The 20,535-nt window shown below is 33.0% G+C and overlaps 1 protein-coding gene across 1 annotated transcript; it reads right to left on the reverse strand.

The window, feature by feature from the left end:
• Nucleotides 1-2,497: 2,497 nt before the first annotated feature.
• On the reverse strand, nt 2,498-20,281 carry LOC111713082 (neuron navigator 3). The gene is made up of 14 exons (XM_023487874.1): nt 20,205-20,281; nt 19,726-19,800; nt 11,497-11,867; nt 10,444-10,734; nt 9,754-9,842; nt 9,477-9,534; nt 8,620-8,743; nt 7,986-8,082; nt 6,659-7,318; nt 6,428-6,560; nt 5,980-6,200; nt 4,595-4,672; nt 2,830-2,907; nt 2,498-2,503 (listed from the first exon to the last, which is right to left on the reverse strand). The coding sequence occupies exons 1-14, from the start codon at nt 20,279-20,281 to the stop codon at nt 2,498-2,500; spliced, it is 2,358 nt and encodes a 785-aa protein (XP_023343642.1).
• Nucleotides 20,282-20,535: the final 254 nt, after the last annotated feature.

The following is a 20,535-nucleotide window of genomic DNA, read 5'->3' on the forward strand; positions in this document are numbered from 1 at the left end:
TGTTGGATTTAAGATAATCTGAAGAGTATACAATTAGAAATAAGAAATACAGCACACGCCTTCACTCACTCACCACCCTTCACATCATAGGCGCAACTACACATTTTACATGAGGGGGTGGGGGCAACATTTGTCAGATAAAGAGGGGGGATAGAGTCGCCATATCAGCGCGCAAGACGCTTTGTTTTAAAATCAAATCGAAAGTTTTTTTTTCCAAAATTTTGTCTAAAGTTCAACATGAATGGCTTGTCTTGTAAACCTGAAAATAAATTCCAGAAATTAATGAAAATTACGCAAGCTTCTGATCAGAAATATTCGTTGATTGAAACCAGAAGTCAGATAAGAACTATGATATCCTAGGTTTCAAAACAGATAATAAGATTTAACACATTTTTTAAGCAATCCCCCTCCCTCTCCCCCACACTAAAGAAATGAAGTAATAATTATTATATTTATTAATGAAGAAAAATGGGTTGACATAATAAATTTTGAGATATTATGCAGCTCTAAAACTAGTTTTTGTAAACAAATAACGTAACATTTAATAAACTACAATTGACCAGGCCCGGCCCTCCTGTCCTAAACGAGTTCCTGAACTTTCCTCACATCAGGTTGTAACAAACTCCCCTCCTGAGTTCTGATCACACTGCTTTATCCAATTTTATCAAAATATGTAAAATTTAAAACCAGGATTCCCAGGTTATTTTCAAAACATTTATACGAGGCGTTCATCCCATTAAACTACGCATACAGTCCCTTAAACTACGCGTACAGTCCCTTAAACTACGCTTACAGTCCCTTAAACTACGCATACAGTCCCTTAAACTACGCATACAATCCCTTAAACTACGCATACAGTCCCTTAAACTACGCGTACAGTCCCTTAAACTACGCATACAGTCCCTTAAACTACGCGTACAGTCCCTTAAACTACGCATACAGTCCCTTAAACTACGCTTACAGTCCCTTAAACCCTGACACAATTTTTTAAATACTAATCTGAAATAATAAAGGTTTTCAATATATCAGGTGGTAAAGATTCAAGGATCAAAAACTTATCGTTTGTGGAAAGTAATAATAAGTTACTCATTACAAGAGTAATGGTTTTTTTAGAATTTTTTAATCAGAAAAAGATGAAAAACTAAGTAAAGAGCTGTTTTGAAGCACTAGATGGCTTTTTATAAATATGATCTGTCTGTAAGTTTCTCGTCACGCCGCGTCAACTAGCATGACATTTTTTACAAATAAAAAGCAAATATGAACACGAAAAAAGACTAAAAAAAATTGACATGAAGGTTTTAAACTTGAAATTTAAACTCGTATTACAATAATGAAGTAAAACCAAACCAATTGTGACCGAAATAATTTTTGAAAATACTATAAGACATATATGTAGACTAAAATTAAAGGGACTGACCGGCAATGTATGGTAGTTGAACTAAGATTGCAGCATTATTGAGAAATTTTTCAGGATTCATTTGAGACCTATCAGACGTTTTTACGGTGCATATTTGTTCAGCAAGAGCGCATATTCAATATTCAAGATTCTCATTCATTATCCATTTTTGAGGGATGATTTTAAGAATCAGTGTAATAAAAATTATTCAAAAGCGACGAGGAAAATGTAATAAAGTAAACTAAATAGATGTTAAGGAACATATTTCTCATTAGATATTTGTCAATAAATCAATGTTAGAATCAATTGTTTCTAAACAACTATTTAGTTTACTGTAGAATATTTTGTTATATTTTTCGTGGTTGTCATTGAATAATTCAAATAAAATCGATTCTCAAATTCATCCCTCCAAAATGGACAATCTATGAGAATTTTAAATATTTCATTTGAGCTCTTGCTGAACAAATATGCTCCGTAAAACGTCTGAAGGGTCTCAAATGAATCCTAAACAAATTTTCTTCAATACTGCAATCTTAGTTCAACTGCTACACATTGCCGGCCACTCCCTTTAAAGGCACTGTGACTGTGATACCTCAAAGCAAAGAAATTTTTAATATTTTGGTCTAATATAGTTAGATTGGAGGCATTACTAGGAACCCTTTTTTCGAATTAAATAAAGAATGATAGTAGGCACAGTTTTGTTTATATTTCGTCAAGAAACTGCAGTACTCTTTTTTGTAAACAAAGAGAGGGGGATTTTTAGATTATATTCATGGGTACTACATTACGTACCTTAAAATCTTTAAGTGACACTGAATTGATAGGTTTAGAAATACTTGTAAGGAATGGAGTTGGACTGCGCGGCATAAAGTAAATAACCTAAATAAAATAAAATCAAAATATTAAAAAATGATAAAATAATCAACACAATAAAATAATCAAAAAAAGTAATGATAATTTTAATTTTCGTATAAATAAGACACCTTCGTATTGTTTGAGGTTTGTTTGTTTGTTTTGGTTCGGCTCAGTTCAGATTGCTCCGACAATACAGATAAGCACTGCTCCAGGGTGTCAAGAATGTGGTGACCGGTATCCGTTCGGTCAAACCTGGATACAGATAAAGATACAGATACAGATACAGAAACAGATACAGATACAGATATAGATACAGATACAGATACAGCTATACAGATACAGATACAGATACAGATACAGATACAGATACAGTTGCAGATACAGTTGCAGATGCAGATGTAGATACAGATACAGATACAGATACAGATACAGTTGCAGATACAGATGTAGATACAGATACAGATACAGATACAGATACAGATACAGATGGAGGGGAGAGGGGTCTAGGCAGCATGTACCTAGGCCTTTAACATACGAAAAGATGAGAAAGATAAGGAATATAAAGTTAAATATCTTACCTCCTCCTTAACCATTCCGTATTCTTTATCCATATTCTTAGTATAAAACCTGTAATAGCCAGGCCGGTCAAATACAGCCTGAACAGATATATAACTTAGTTTGTGCAACAGAATCAAAATTAGGCACCCTTTAAAGGGACATGAAAGCGTAATTTCAAGTGGCCCTCTAGAAAAAAGATTGCAATGTTCAATTCACAATGATCCCCTTGAATAATAAAGTTTATAACTTTGAAAACTGATTAATTTCAATTGTGGGTTTCCTTAAAAAGTTAAACTATACAGGAATTATTCGATTTAAAGATTTCAAACACTAACGACAATATCTTCCACATTTTTGTTCAGACAAAGGTTTCAATGATGCCATTTTGATTCGGGCATTGCCATCTTTATATGTTGAGTCACTTGAAACTACGCGTACAGTTCCTTAAACTACGCGTACAGTCCCTTAAACTACGCGTACAGTCCCTTAAACTAGGCATACAGTCCCTTAAACTACGCGTACAGTCCCTTAAACTACGCGTACAGTCCCTTAAACTACGCGTACAGTCCCTTAAACTACGCATACAGTCCCTTAAACTACGCGTACAGTCCCTTAAACTACGCATACAGTCCCAACATGAACATGAACATGAACATGAACATGAACATGAACATGAACATGAACATGAACATGAACATGAACATGAACATGAACATGAACATGAACAAGAACTTGAACATGAACTTGAACATGACGATGAAAATAAACATGAACATGAACATGGAATTTTTCTTGAATTTTTTAGTTAGTAAGTAAAAAGTTAACTACATAATTGTGTGTATATATACAATACATTTCATATATATCATGCAGTAATGTGCGAGTATATTGTGCACTGTGCAGTTAGAGTGCGCGTAGCAAGCAATTAAGCAATTAACCATGTTTAGTGGTTTAACTAATGCCTGGGTTTAAAACAGTACAGCTATCTTAAAATTAAACTAAATTTTATAAATTGACATGTTTAAAAAAAATATGATTACTTTATGATGTAAAAAGTATTCGGACCTGTACTGACGTAGTTTCAAGCTACCTCCGTTTATAGAGTAGCATGTCTGATTCACATCGGTGCCCAACAGACCTTTGTCCAACAAAAGATGATAGAAAAAGATATCCTAATTTTTATATCAATTGATATTTTAATTGTTTTTTCTCTGTAAAAGTGAATTGCGGAATTTCCAAAGAGAATTAATGAAATTGTCTCAATTTATTTATTTTCATTAAAGAAAATAACGATGTCTTCCATATTGTGACTCAGATAACAAGTTTTAGGGTCATATTGTGAATCAAACATGCCACTTGAGAAGGAGGATCAAGTCTGTAGCTAAAGTTCCTTTGGATCGAGTCGAGGTTTTTCACAAACACTCCTCATAATCAAGATTCCAGAAAAAAAACATATTTTGCATGGAATCTTTCATAGCCAGTTATGTATTTTGTTAAGTGATAATTAATATCCATGCTTAATACTGCATCCTATTATAAATTGCATACTGGTTCCTTGAAGTTTGACTGATGCATGGTAAATAATCCATTGCATGCTGCATTCTAGTTAAAGCTATATGTATCATAATGTCACCCTGAAATAAGCTGTCCATGAATGCTGCAGTAATAGCAAAAGTATGGTTTAAGCGGAGAGTAATGTGCATGTTGCATCTTCATACTTGTGCATGTGAACTTGTGAAGTATACAATTAGCATGCTCAATGCTCATTGCTTGATAATTTCAGACCTGATTATGCATACTGAAGAATATTCCACTATCCAGTTGTAATTTATTGTTAATCAACTCCCCACTAGGGGTATTCAACTAAAACAAGGGAATGTGTACAGTTAATAAATTTTCACTAAGAGGAATTCAACTAAAACAAGGGAATGTGTATAGTTAATAAATTTTCCCATAAAGGAATTCAAATAAACAATAGAATGTGTATAGATAATCAATTTTCCCATAAAGGAATTCAAATAAACAATAGAATGTGTATAGATAATCAATTTTCCCCAAGAGGAATTCAAATAAACAATATAATGTGTATAGATAATCAATTTTCCCCAAAAGGAATTCAAATAAACAATAGAATGAGTAAAGCTATTCAAAATCACATAAGTGGAATTCTTCAATAGAGTCTTAAAATAACTTCATGCTTGTAGAAGATTTTCTAAATTTAGCACGGGAATATTTGTACTCAATCAATCTTACCCTCCCCCTCCCCCTCCTCTCATTAGGGTATAACAGCTAGGAATGATTACAAACAAAACAGCAGTATGCAAGCGATTAATAAGAAGGAATGAGTTAAAGTTAACATATATGATGTGTTCTATCTACTATGTTGGTAATATTTATACATATTGATTCACTTTAAACATGTGTTCTATATCTTTAACACTTTGCCAGATATATGGGTCTTAAAGCTTATTCATTTTAAGGCATTATTAATTTTTAAGCACTATTTAGATATATTAACTAATAATGCTTGTTACGAAATGGTGAGCAAAAATTTTTAAAAATTGTCTTATAAAAGCTGTGCCCCGATGATTACATGACTAAAACAGTTTATTGGTATAAGGTTAGATATATGTACTACTTTGGTTCAAGTTTATTAAGAAATTAAATTTTGTTCTGATGGTCTTCTTTTATACTTGTTCATCTTCCTTGGCGATGGTAGCTGCCAGGGGCCTAGGGATTGACGGATATTTGGCCAATAGAAAACATTTGGACAATCATCAAGCAGAGGTTGATTGAGAGGAGATCCCAAACCTCAACTACCTGAAGCTTAACATCAAGCAGAGGTTGATTGAGAGGAGATCCCAAACCTCAACTCCCTTAAGCTTAACATCAAGCATATTTGGTGGGAACTTGACAGTGACAGTGAATCAATCCCTAGGCCCCTGGCAGCTGCCATCACCAAGAGAGAAGAACAAGTATACAAAGAGGACTATCAGAACAAAGTTTTATTTTTATGAAACTTGAACCAAAGTAGTGCATATATCCAACCTTATACCAATAAACTGTTTTAGTCATGTAATCATCGTGGTTCAGCTTTTATAACAATAAATTCAAAAGTCCTGAACAAAATTAGCTCACCCATTAATATATACCATATTGTGAACACTTACCACATTATAGAGCTCTTGCAGTTGTTGTTTAGCATGAGCAAGTTCAGCTTCAATGAAAGAATAAGGTAGTTCCTCCTCATTCTTCGCCGGGGTGCTGAGGGAGAGGAGGGAAGAGGAGGGGTTGGGGGAAGGGGAGGGAAGGCTGGGGGAGGAAGGAACCGCCCATTTTTTCCTTCCAGTTTCTAGTTCACCTTTCATCCAATCATATATTTTTGGTTTCCCTAATTTACATAAATCATATTAAACACTTTGCTATCAAAAGAACGAAAATATTAGATTGGAAAGGTCACTGAACTATCTACCGTCAGTTCAACTACTAAATCATCTATTCCAATCCTACTGAATCTTTAACTTTCAATCGGTGATTCAGGATTTGAACCGGCGATAGATAGTTTAGCGGCCCAGCCAATATTCATTATAATCGACCTAAGGACTATTGAATGTTTACCTTTAATCAAACTAGTTGTTGGAGAATTATTGTCCGAACTTCCCTCCCCATCTCTTCTCTCCTCAAACTCGCGGATTTTCCCATCTCCAAATCCTTCGACAGTTCTTTGATTCTCAAGTTCGCTTCCTTCACTCTATAACAACGTCAATTCAAGACTCTAGAAGAAGTTTTTGAAAAAAAAGATAAATATTTGTTCAAATTTTCTTTTAAATTTATAGAATTGATGAATTCCTGCAAGCTAGCGCCGTCTGGGGGGATTTTGCCCGGTCGTGAAAAGAAATTACTTTCTCCTGAACCTCCTGAACTTCTGGTTGATCCTCGGGACATCCTTGGAGAAGTATCAAAAGATTCCCGCGGACTCTCTTCAAAACTGGAATGAGCGGCCATTTTGTGGTCACGTTCCACGGATTTTGATCTCAGAGATTTCTCCGGTGGCTGCGGAAGAATTCGCCGGTTTCCGGACATCCGGTGTATCGTGTTGTATTTAAAATCCAGTTTATCAGTCTCCATTGTCTCCCAGAATCTTAGAGCCGCTGGTTTACTTTTACCATTGTTCATTGGATGGTAAGTGACCTCCTTATCTTCATTTCCCGGAGATTTCTTTTCAGTTTTTTTAGATGGTAAGGTATTTGATTTACTCGGAACTAAAGGCAGTTTCCGGCCTGAACCAGCTCGATTAAAACTTTCGTTCATAGAACCAGAAGTATCCGGAGACATCGACAACGGTGGCGAGTCTTTTGAACCTGTTTTCTCAGATCTGAGAATCCCAATGGTTTGTGTCTCTATGCTAACCCTAGAGCTGGGTTCGATGTTCTCCGTCCTCCTTGGTTCTACCTTCTCCTGGATACTTCTCATCTCAGCATCATCCGTCCTGCTCGTGTTTAAACTCGTCTAGAAATACATCTTTAAATTAAAATTTGAGTTAATAATCTGTATCTTTACAACAGAGGTACCATACAACACTATCATCCATAGAAGGGGCTGATTAATGTGGTGTACTGTCCCGTATGTGTACTGTTCAGTACAGCTTGTTCTAGTTGCGTAAAAATTGGCCCGGTACTACATTGACCGGAGTTTACAGGGACAAAGAATGAGAGAATTAGCGAAGGATTCTAAACGTAATTTCAAGTGGCCCTCTATTTATTTTTAAAGTTATATTTGTGATTACATTTTTTTCTCTTAAAATTTATATTTTTCCTATTTGGCTTAAAATTGCAGATTGATTAATCAGAAACAATATAGGAAGGAGATATAAAAATTTAAAAATGATCTTCTTCGAGGAATATGATCAATATTCTAATTTATTACTTCAATTTAAAAGTGTTCACAGTGAATATCGGGTTCAAACATTTTGAACTAGCGCTATCTCAAACAGAAAGTCTCCGGAAATGAAAATTGTTGAATTGTGAATCGGACATGCCAATAATAAATGGAGGGTACCTTTATATTACTTCTATTGCTTTAAATTACATGTTTCCACTTTGAAAAACGAGTTCAAGCGACCTCAAGGTTGCTATTTCAAGGTTATGGTTTCTAATTAGATTATATTCTGATTTACCTGATCCACATGATGTTTAACACTTTGTGGTTTATAATGAGCTGCTAAACCCAGGATCAACCTCATCACAGACTTCAGGTTACCAGACACAAGGTCCCTGGGTATACATGATAATAATAGTAATAAAAATAATGATAATAATAATTCATAACGCTTGCTGCAATAGTTCTTATCTAAACACTACCAAGTTTAACAAATTTAGGCGTCAAATAATTAGGTTTAAAGCAAGTATGTGTTTAATTCTTTAAAGGTTTTGTCCTTTTTTTAAAGGCGGTTTTTTTATAAAAACTCTTAAATCTAAATACAATCTTAAAAAAACTCTTGAATCTAAATACAATCTTTAAAAACTCTTGAATCTAAATACAATCTTTATAAAAACTATTGAATAGGAACTGAATACAATCTTTATAAAAACTCTTGAATAGAAACTAAATACAATCTTCAATAAAACTCTTGAATAGGAACTAAATACAATCTTTAATATTCGAATGATAATAGCTTTGCAAGTTGCAACCCGATTTTGTAAACTTTTGACTTAGAATTTCTAGCTTGAAATACCGAATTTCAAAGATGTTAGGATGAAACAATTTTAATTTTATTCGAGTTATGAATTCTATTGAATTCTAAGTTCTACCTTGCGTCAATATTGTTTACATTTATATTCTTCTTTTTCATTAACTGTAGAATAATCTTCATATTCATCTCAAGTCCCTCTTCACTAATATCATCATAATCCAGACCCTCCAGCCTTTCACCACCTGACGGTACAGGTAGGTCAGATAGGTCAGGTAAGTCAGGTATGTCAGGTAGGTCAGGTAGATTAGGTAGGTCAGGTTATTCAGGTAGGTCAGGGATGTGAGGTAGGTCAACTAGGTCTGGTAGGTCAGTTAGGTTATAGTAGGCAGGTAGATTAGATAGGTTAGGTAGGTCAGGTAGGTTAGGTAGGTCAGGTAGGTCAGGTAGGTCAGGTAGGTCAGGTTGGTCAGGTAGGTCAGGTAGGTCAGGTAGGTTAGGTAGGCCAGGTAGGTCAGGCAGGTCAGGTAGGTCATGAAGTGCAGGTCAGGTAAGTCAGGTAGGTCAGGTAAATCAGGTAGTTCAAGTATGTCAGGTAGGCCAGGTTCGTCAGGTAAATCAGGTAAGTGAAGAAGTTTAGGTAGGTCGGGAAGGTCAGGTAAGTCAGGGAGTTTAGGTAGGTCAGGTAGGTCAGCTAAGTCAGAGAGTTTAGGTAATTCAGGTACGTCAGGTAGGTCAGGGAGTTTAAGTAGGTCAGGGAGTTTAGGTAGGTCAGGTAGGTCAGGTAAGTCAGGGAGTTTAATTAGGTCAAGTAGGTCAGGTAGGTCAGGGAGTTTAGGTAGTTCAGTTAGGTCAGGTAAGTCAGGGAGTTTAAGTAGGTCTGGTAGGTCAGGCAGGACATGTAAGTCAGGGAGTTTAAGTAGGTCTGGTAGGTCAGTTAGGTCAGGAAGTGCAGGTAGGTGAGGCATACATACTTACTTAAAACATTTAGCAACTGAGCAATCACTTTCCCAGATCGAAGATCAGATTTCAAATCCTAAAATATTAATTTGTCTGAATATTTAAATATCAATATTTTAATATTTGTGAAAAATAGAAAGGAGTTTTCTAAATAAAAAGACACATGTGTCTGAAAGTTGAAATGTTTAGATAAAATATTCCATCATCAATTCATAGATAAATGTTTTCAATCTTTTTTGAAACTTTTAAAATAAAGGGCAACTGAAAAAACATTGACGATCCCTTTAATTTTGACCTGAACTAATCTTGCTCCTGGATACTTCCTGAGCTGTGAGTTGACCCAGGCAGTGTAAGCCTGGAGTTGTGTGTTCCATTCTTCTAAACCTAAACAATTAAATGGACTCTAAACGTAATTTCTATTGATCATACTGTTCATGGAGGACAGAGGTGAATAATTCCAATTCACAACAAACTTGATCAAGAATTAATGAGAAATAATTGTTTGTCAAGTATTGTTTAAAATCTATCTATGTGACTCCCAAGATCAAGAATGAATAAGAAGATATCGTTGTTTAACTAGCATAGTTTTTTATTTTGTTTATCTATCTTTGTGGCATCCTTTGCTTGATTAAAAAGAATGAGATATTCTTGTTTTTCTAGCATTACTTTCAATTGTGGTTTCTCTCTCAAAATGACTTTCAATAAATCTTTGCTTAACCAAGAATAAATGTGATATCCTTGTTTTTTAGGTGAAATTGTTTTCAATTGTTGCATCTCTATTAACGTGACTTGCAAATTTATGTTGCGAAGAGAATGAAGGATATTTAAAAACGGCCAAAACTCAAGATAGAAATTTACCGCACTGTTGTGAATCGGAAGTGACAATCTACAAACACGAGGAAGGGTCACTTAAAATGTCATCTACAATTCCTTTTAGAATATTAAATACTAGATTTGTTAACAAAAAAAAAGAAAATATATTAACCTGGATAATTATTATTCTGTTGCTTTAAATTCGATGATTGTAGATTAAGGTTGGCTTGAAGAAACGGTTTAGAAGATGAATTGTTTATCAAGTTTTGATCCAAACTCCGATCCTGACAGTAGTAGAGATCATTCCTTGATCTTGCATCAGTTTCCCGTAGTCTATCTCTAACCCCAGGATTGTTGAGAAAGCTAGAATCCACTGAGAAATATTTCTCGTTTCTCGGATTCGCTCCTCCAACATTGTACCGTAGACCAGAAAGGTTTCGTAGATTTTCTACATTGTCCACTCCTAAATCCGGGAAACTATGTTTTATTGAACAAAAGTGTACAGTGAGAACAAGAAAACTGTGGAATAGGAAAATGTCTTTGAGACTCAAATTATAACTTTAAAAAGTCTATAGAACATGAGACACAGCAATTGTGCAGTGTAAACAGAGCTGGGAACTTTAGAATGGTGGATATCGGGATTAATGCTTGAAACACTCTTTTTCTTAATCTCCAGATTAAATATTTCTTGTTTTCCTCATGAATTTAATCTCCAGATTAATTAACAGATCGGGATTAAGGATATCACATTCTAAAATTTTCAGCAGAATCATTTAATAACTGATTTAATATGTCTGATTTGTAAGAACAATAAATACTTTTGATTAGTTCTATAACTTCTTATTCAACACTTTTCAGGTTCTTACACTGGACAAAGGAAAAGGTACTAAAAACATAATTTCAAGTGTAAAGAGTGTTGTGCCGGATTCAGAACAATGTGTCTGAAACCTTATCCAAATCATGGAAGATTGCTAAAAATTGATTATTTTCGATTGTAGTTTATCTACTAAAACGGTTTGCAGATTTATATTACAATACTGAGACAATGCATGAAATTATCAGATTTTTACTAAGCAATAGGTATAAAGGTTACCCTTTTGAATCAAACATTACTATTTTAAATTTAGTGTCACTTGAAGTCACGTATACAAAGTAATACATATGAACTTTTGTGTCAATTGTGATTAAATTCACAAATGCATGTCGGAAATTAATTTCTCCGTTCCTTTGATTGAAAAATATTTGTTGTTTTGACATTGTCTTAAACCAGATGGTGCTGTGGTGTTTCTACCGAAGGAGAAGGTTTGATGATTGACTTGTTTGGCTTGCTTGTTGACTTGTTTGGTTTGGCTATTGGATTGTTTGGTTTTGAAAGCATATCCCAGGTTTGGTATCTCTAGACTGCTTCCATACAGTGAATCTGTAGCGAGGATCTCATTCTCCGGGTAGTCTGATGAATTGAAAGGGGTTCTCTCTCTGGGTAGGGGTTGAACCCTGTGCTCTGGATGATGAGGAGGGGTGGGAGGGACCGGCTCCAGGTGGTGCGGGTGAGTGGGCGGGCCAGGAAACCGCAGATGGGGCGGGGACTGCTTTGATCTGAAAATAGGTAATTTTAAACTGATTCTCTGCACGCATCTTTCTTATACTTATACCAATATACTACAGTCTACAAAGAGTCCAAAGAATAGTAATTCCCAAATATACTAAAACTTTGTAGTCCCAAAGTCATAAGATGGTCCCTTTATACTATAAATAGTCCCAAAATTCTAAATATAGTCCCAAATTGTACTAAAGATATTCCCTCCTATGCCTCCGAAATCCTAGAGATAGTCTATATAACCTAAAGATATTCTAATTCTAAAAACGGTTTGAAAATACTAAAAATACTAGCGGAAAGAAGAAAAAACAGAAAATATAAAGTTTAAATAAGCATGGTTCTTGTAAATGCTATTAAATAATATAAAGAAACTAATAACTCCAATTCTAATTTTCTAAGCCTTGTACCTTTCCATTTTCATGTCACGTAGAGCTATTTTTAAATATCGAAGGATCACACCATCAGGTTGAAAATGAACAGGGACTAGAAAATTAATCAGTTCCTTTCCCATGTAAATAAGCTGACCACCCCTCTATGTGGTTTCCCGGAAATGATATCTTGGGTTACAATGTAGAAAAACAAATTTAAAAACAAAATTAAAACAAAGTAAACAAACGGATTTCCTGTCGATCCTAGTCAAACTAACTTCTATCGATCGGGATATGTGTTTTAAATTTTTCTTTGAAGGGGGGGGGGGTTCAATTGTGACATGGTGGGGAATTTTCTCCCCTCAACCATTTTAGTCTTTTTTAAAACCATGTATTTTATGTTTAAAAAATAACATTGGCGATCAATTTTACTTTTGTAATTACATTTACATATATGCATTCCTGTTTATTTGCAATTGTAATACATATTGGTTGGCCACAATAGGAAAAGGTCATCATGTAGGGTCAGATTAAACTAAAAGGGGTGTGGGAAAATGTAAAAATATATAATGGAAGGGGGAATGAGGGTTGTAAAAATATGAATAGGGGGGGCAGGTAATTTGAAAGCATGAATATAGCCAAATAAACAAATCTGCAAAGCGATTAAATGGACTGAAAAATAAACTCCATTAGGAACTTTGAACGTTAAACTAAATAAAATATTTTGCACGTTAAACTAAATTAAATATTTTGCACGTTAAACTAAATAAAATATCTAAATGAAATATTTGCAATTATCTAGTAAAGGAGAAGGCCTGTCGTAAAAATAAAACCAGAAACTGCTGGCGTAATTTTTAAAGGGAGTGTTCGCAAAAAATGAAAGGGGGTATAGACTTACCTAGAACAATAAGCGCTTTTGATCACTACTAATCTTACTCCTATTTGTTGCGTCTATCAGGAGAAAATTTTTAAAAACGACTCATACCGAAGAACGTAGCGTCCATAAAAATTCAGAAAGTTGCAACGTTCAACTTGGATCGTAAAAGAATCAGTTTATTTCCACACAAATCATTTATATATTACAACCAAAAATCATCTATAATATTTCGACGCTTTCGTAAATAGTTCATATTTCATAATATTTATTTTTATTTTTTTATAATCTGATAGTCACTTTTGAAAACATTTATTCCTGTTCGAAGATTTTTGTTAATGATTTTCATATTTTCCAGGAATGTTCGAAAATCCTCATCAGCGAAATATTATTTAATTTTTTTTAAATGCGTAATATTAACTACATACGAATGCGTCGAAAAATAATCGAATAATATCTAAATAATTTGTTTGGAATTACAATGATTTTTTTTTGCGATCCAAGTTGAATGTTGCAACTTTCTGGATTTGTATGGACGCTAACGATCTTCAGCATGAGTTGTTTTTAACAAATTTCTCCTTATAGACGCAACAGATTTATAAAAGTAAGATTAGTAGCGATCAAAGGGGCTAATTTTTTGCCGTAAGCCTGTACCCCCTTTTATTTTTCGCGAACACTCCCTTTAAAGTGTTACATGACCAATTTACAATAGTTTTCTTCTCCCTTAATTTATCGGATTAACGATGAAAAGGATATCGTCGTTTTTCTGACTAAAAAATGTTTAATTCATTTATTTCTGTAACATGAATAGACAAGTCACTATTTTAATAAAAACCACAGATGAAAATTATCAATTTTTAGATATATCAACAAGAACATGTTTTTTTCTTCTGTCAGACTATAAGAGTCAAAGTTATGACTTAAAAATTAAACTCTTTTTTCAGTGAAAGATAAGTTTAAATTTAGCGGACAATTCCTTTATGTTTTCAGAGTTCAGTGTTCACTCTGCATTACGATTACGACATGCAAGAGGTTTTCATTTAAGAACATAAAAAAATCAACTAAAAATTTCACTGTACAGTGAGAACCAATAAAACTGTGAATTAGGAAAACAACATGTTCAAAGGAATAACTTGATTCTATAAGTCCTCCTCCTTCTTCTAGAGTTTTCTGGTTCTCACTGTTTTATAGTACGCCTTGATATATATGTATGAAGACTTCAGAAAGAGCATGCAAATATTATTTTGTGTGGAAATTTACAACTTGATTTTTGGGAAAGATGCGGCTATACATTCAAACAATGAAAAGATGCTTAAAGATTATTAAAAAAAAAACTTTGCTATTTTTTTCTAGTTTGTTTTAGTTGGATAAGAACCATTAATGATGCTGGTTGAACAGTTTTTATCAGATTTTATCAAAGTTTCATAAGATCTGTTAAAATTATATTTGACACTAAAACTTTGAAAAGATTTTCAAGAGTGAAGAATTAGATTCTATAAACAATGTTTGCGATCATTTCTTCACTTACGCGATATTTACATGCATTGTTATTCTTTAAAGGTAAAAATAAAGGGTTGCAATTTAAAAGCTAAAATTATTATAAGAAAATAGGGAAAAATGCTCTAGAAGCCAGATTCCGAATTTAATGAATTTGAGCCGCGTCTCAAATCCGCCAAAAACCGGTTTCACTTGAGCGCCGGCTGAAATCTTAAAACATTGAATACAATTTTAAATGGAACAAACCAGAACCAACCATATTTGAGCCGCGTCTCAAATTTATGCTGCGGCTCAAATTCTTTAAATTCAGCCTCTGGTTATGTTAGGTTAAACTTAAATTGCAAAATATGTCATACAAGGGTGTGGTTTCTAATCAATGGATGATGACATTTCAAAATTTAGATCAAAACTGATCTTAGCAATTAGAGAAACCATCAAATATACAATGAGACCCAGAAAAATGTAGAGTAAGAAGACGGCTGACTGTAAGCCTCAAGTTAGGATTTTAAAAAGGTCAATGAACATGAAACACATCAATTGTGCAGTGTACACAGACCAATTTCATTTTAAGAGTTAATTTTCAGACAACTTGTAAAACGATTTGCTTTATAACAAAAACAAATGCACAGAAGATTGTTTAAAAATCGTCTTTCTATTTTACAGCTCTATGAAATACACTGAATTATGCTAATCTTAAAACAAAACTAAAATAAAAGTGAAGACTGGGGTAGAATTATTAATGGTCCTCCATTGTCTATAAAAGGTTTTCGTTGTTTCTCTTTAAATATGTAAATGGTGTCTACTGTCTAGTGTAAATAGTTGTTAGTGTAAATGGAGTCTAGTGTAAATGATGTCTAGTGTAAATGTTGTCTAGTGTAAATGGTGTCTAGTGTAAATGGTGTCTAGTGTAAATGGTGTCTAGTGTAAATAGTGTCTATAGTGTCTAGTGTCTAGTTACCAATTTTAATATTAGAGTAAATGATCTAAATAGATACATATGACATCTATCTAAATAAGTTAAGGGGCTTAACAACGTAATCTTAATTGGCACTTTTGAGGAGGGCTCGTCCTAGATTTCTACAGAGTGAAGGTTGATGTTAATTAATTAATTTATTATACAATGTCGTTAATGATTTAACCTCCTATTACCCTTCATGTATAGAATTCATATCATTTGTGGATTTGTTCCAATTTTTTTCCATTCTTATAAGACATATATATGACCGGTCCCTTTACAAAATTGTCCAATTCAAATTCTATACTGTCATTGTAATTTCATGTGACCCTCCAAGTAAAGAGGTGTATTTCAAGTTCAAATGGTACATTGGTAGCCTAATATTTGATCAATAATATGAAAAAGCTATTGTGGTTTTTCTAACTTGAAAAGTATTTAATTCTCACAATGTTCTCCATTGTTTCTGTCTCAAGAAATTTAAAAGTAGCTTATGCACAGCTTTTAAGGGCATCGTTGTAATTCAGACATGCCAATCTAGTAACTGGAGGATCACGTGAAATTAAGTCTCTTTAAGGTTGAGTATTTTGCAGTTTAATTCAAGCAATGTATTTATGTAAATATGATATCCATTATTTATTAATTTTTTAAATGTATCTCACCCTTCATTGTTATTGATGGTATTCTCTTTTTTGGAATTTTTTGCAAATATTTTATTTTCTGAATATTTTTCACTTTTATCCTTTTTCCCCATTCTGGAAGCTTTCCATTTAAACATTGTTTCACTCAAGCATAGAAGACAGGGGGAGCTGAGCACGGTACCGTCTCTACTCCACAATAACCGCTGTACGACTGCTGGAGAGATGAACGCAACATACCACGGGGGAGGCGGTGAGACGAGTAGGGGGGACCGGAGGGGATTTAAACGCGTGGCTTACACAGGACATTAAGCACAAACCGTATCTAGAGTTTAGAACGCTAAAAACGATAATTAAAGGTTTAAATAGAAATACTTTATAAAATACTGTTTAATATTGTTCATAATTTGTTTAATTTAACAAATATAAGCATTTCCTTCTTGACAATTATCTAAATACGTGCAAATTTAAAGAGGGATTCTTGGACATCTTAGCTAATTACAAGGAAGCTCTTCAGAATTGTGCTAAAAATATTTCAGATTTGAGCAAATCTTGAATTTAAACATATTTAAGTAAAAGCATTAAAATATGAAATGTATTAAATAATATATAATTAGAAATCTTCAAACTTCAATCTTGTAATTTAGTAAATGATGTAAGCTAGATAAGACTTCATATGACCCCTACACTTATTTGGAATATTTCATCCAGATTTAAATATTTTAAATAAGACCAAAATTGTCTTATTCTGAAAAAACCAAACATATCACCAGGAATTTTGAAAGAACAAAAAGATAGAAAGATTATAGAAGTGGCAGACCAGACTAGATGTTACTTTGCAAATATTGTTTCATGAATCATAAATTTTAAATTATGTGAATAAATAAATGCCATAAATTATTTCTCTGTGAATTGAGATAATGTATATCAGGAATAGAAATTAAAAAAATAAAATTAATGATTTGAAAAAAAAAATAAAAAATTTAATTTTTTTGCTTATCCCCCGCCCCGGCTACCCATGAGTGTCCACAAAAGAATTCAGCCCACTTGGTCCAGTCGTTTGGCCGGCCAGAGGGAACATATTTATGAATGTCTTGTTTTATTATATAGATATAAATAATAAATAAACGCCGGTATCCTTCCTTCCTTTTAACATCATTCTCATAGATTCAAATCAATTAATTTTTTATTTTTTTTTGTCAAATTTAAATTCAAATCCATGGAATTTAAGAATGATTTATACAATACACCTAATTAAACATTTACTTTTACGCAATAAATTTGCCCCCGTATCATAGTCTCATATGAACGCGTATTAAAAATTGCGTGAAAATACCGAATGACGGAGATAATTGCGTAGATACGGTTCAAGCGTGCGTTACGAATTCATTAAATTGAAAAAAGCATATTTTCAATAAATTGCATTCACTTTAGGAGTGCATGGAAACCAAGACTGGATCGGCTTTGAAGTATCACAACACCTTGGTCTCTGATTATAATTATAAATTATAGATATTTAAGAGTTTTAAGAGAAAAAGCGACATTTCCTGAAATTGTTGCATAATGTACAGGTTTGACAGGTACCGTTGTGAATCGAGCTTGAAATGAAATTTAAAATTACGTTTGCATGATTTAACCCTATCACGATGGGGGGGGAGGGGGACTTTTTAGAATTTTCAAAACAGATCCTGATCGTTCTTTAGTATGTTCTGTAATCGTTTATTCTTACCAAATCGTTCCATTGAAATTTTTATTTACTGTTAACAAATATTGGTGTCAAACTGCTCTTAAACTATGATTAATTATTTTCATTGGTTGATTTTTAAAAATAGTTAATTGATAAAAATTGGTAATGTTTATATAATGGTTGATCTTTCACAACAGTTAATCTTTCACAAATGTTGAATTGATAACAATGGTTGATATTTGTCATTGGTTGATATTTTATAATAGTACTTGATCATTAACAATGATTGATTTGTAACAATTAGTGATCTTTGTGTAACAATTGTCATGATTAACCAATTGTTAAAAATCTACCATTGTTCAAGATCAACCAGTGCATGTGAAAGATATTGTTAACGATAAACAATAGTTAAAGATCAACCATTGTTAAAAAATCTACCATTGTTAAAAATCAACCATTTTTCAAGATCATCCATTTTTAACGATCAACCAGTGTTAAAGATCAATCATTTTAAAAGATCAACCATTGTTAAATATCAACCATTATTAAAGAAAAAGCATTGTTAAAGATTAACTATTTTTATGATCAAATATTGCTAATTATTTACCATTGTTAACAGTTGTTAATGATCAACCATCGTGTAAGATCACCAATTACTAAAAATCATACCATTGTTAAAGATCAGTCATTGCTAAAGATCAACCATTGTTAGAGAATACGCATTGTTAAAGATCAACTATTGTTATGATCAAATATTGCTAATTTGTTAATGAAAAACATTTGTTAATGATCAACCACCGTGAAAGATCACCAATTACTAAAAATCAACCATTGTTAAAGATCTACCATTGTAATAATTAACCATTATAAGATCACCAATTGTTAAAAATAGACAATTGTTCAAGTTCAATATGTGAAAGATCAACCATTGAAAATGTTCAACTATTGTTAAAAATTAATGATTAATGATCACGTAAAATATCAAAGAATGATAAATCGACCACTGTTATTAATAAACATTTTTAAAAGATCAACCATTGCATAAAGATCAATGAACGATCACGATCTGATTTTAAAATTCTAAATTTAATAATCACAAAAGTCTTGGCATTTCCAAAATGTGGAATGACTATTTTGTGCTTTCAATATGACCGGAAAAAGGAAGAGTTTCCTTCAGATTTTGACAACTTTGGGTTGTCATATCTCTAGTAAAAATAAAATAAATTTTAATTTTGTATAGCCTATAACACCCCCCAGCCACCTATGAGTGCCCACAAAAAAAAATCCAGTCCAATCAGTCCAGCAGCTTGGTCGGCTATACACCACAACATATATATGATGTCTTGTTTTATTATATATATTGAATTTCATCCACATGTGTTAGTTGACTTACCCAGGCCCTTTAACCAGGATTTTTTTGGGGGGTTTTTAATGATTTTAAAAAAATGTTTGGTTTGGTTTTCCAGTGGTATATGGTTGTTTTTATTACATTGTCAATGCACACTATAAAGGCTAACCTTTTTAACAAGTGTATTTGAGCTTTTAAGGGAGTACTGCTTAACTAACAGAGTCAAGTAATCATTTATTACTTTGACTTTGCAATATGAAAATGATATGATCTTATTTCTTATTCATTTAAAAAAAAGCTTTTCAAGGGTCANATCAAATGTCGTATTCTTCACTTTCTGATAATAGAATGTTGCAGATATTTAGTTTTTTTTTTATAAGATTATTGTATGGAACTCTTTATAACTGTTCCCGCATATTCATGGCTATTTATTTATTTTCTCAAATACTGAAATTTACGCGCAGAGAGACAAATGCCATTAAAAACCTTATACCTCAGTTTATGAGCAGCGTCTTCTACCTCATCTGTTTGTCTAAAGAGGACTACCTCAGTTGGAGTAATTGCAGGACTTCAGGAAGTCATCGTGCTACTCTCATGTTTCATGGAAGATCCTCTGTATGAACTAGACAAATGTCGTCTTATATTTTCCGCTCCTTACACAAAGAAAATGTGTAAAATACTCGAAAGAACCTGAAATTTGTGTAATAGTAAGACAACATTAAAGCAACATTTAAAATGTATTTCATGTTTAAAAACGAACAGGTTTTAGAAATACTTTCACACCAAATTTTAAAGATAAATGGTCCTTGAACATTGACTTTTTAAAACAAAACTTGAGTCTAGAATTCGTCTTCCTATTATAAAGATTGTATTTGATATTTTTTTTTTGAAAAAATTAGAAATAAAATATTGTTTTTTTATTTGATAGTTCTGTTTACCTTTATTTGTGGTTTCACTGCAAAAGTGACTTACGCATTTCTTGCTTCAGAAATAATGGACAAATGATCAGAACTAAACACTTGGCAAGCCAGAGATACGTTGAATATCATTATTGATCAGATTATGCCGGTTTAGATTTCCGTCTGTATCACGTGACCAGTATACTGCACTGCCATTGGCTGAAGTTCTGGTGACGTAATACGGACTATACCTTTCATTTTTCCCTCACAGTCCCTTAAATGTGAAAAGTATACAAATATATGTTATTATTTCCAGCCCTCAATATTATCCTTTTCTAAAATTTTCAGTTTAAAAAACAGTTTCATCATGGCATACTCTATTGCCTAGAAGTTGAATTATTGGA

This window comes from Eurytemora carolleeae, unplaced genomic scaffold, assembly GCF_000591075.1.
Source record: "Eurytemora carolleeae unplaced genomic scaffold, Eaff_2.0 scaffold1374, whole genome shotgun sequence".
NCBI lineage: Eukaryota > Metazoa > Arthropoda > Copepoda > Calanoida > Temoridae > Eurytemora > Eurytemora carolleeae.

Excerpts from the sequence above, each read along its gene's own strand:
- LOC111713082 (XM_023487874.1), bottom strand. The coding sequence starts at position 20,281 with ATGATATTCAACGTATCTCTGGCTTGCCAAGTGTTTAGTTCTGATCAT. Across the intron at positions 8,744-9,476 it reads TCAGTTGCTAAATGTTTTAA|GTGGTGAAAGGCTGGAGGGT; the intron begins GTAAGTATGTAT and ends CTGTACCGTCAG. Across the intron at positions 6,561-6,658 it reads CAGACGGCGCTAGCTTGCAG|AGTGAAGGAAGCGAACTTGA; the intron begins GAATTCATCAAT and ends ACGTTGTTATAG.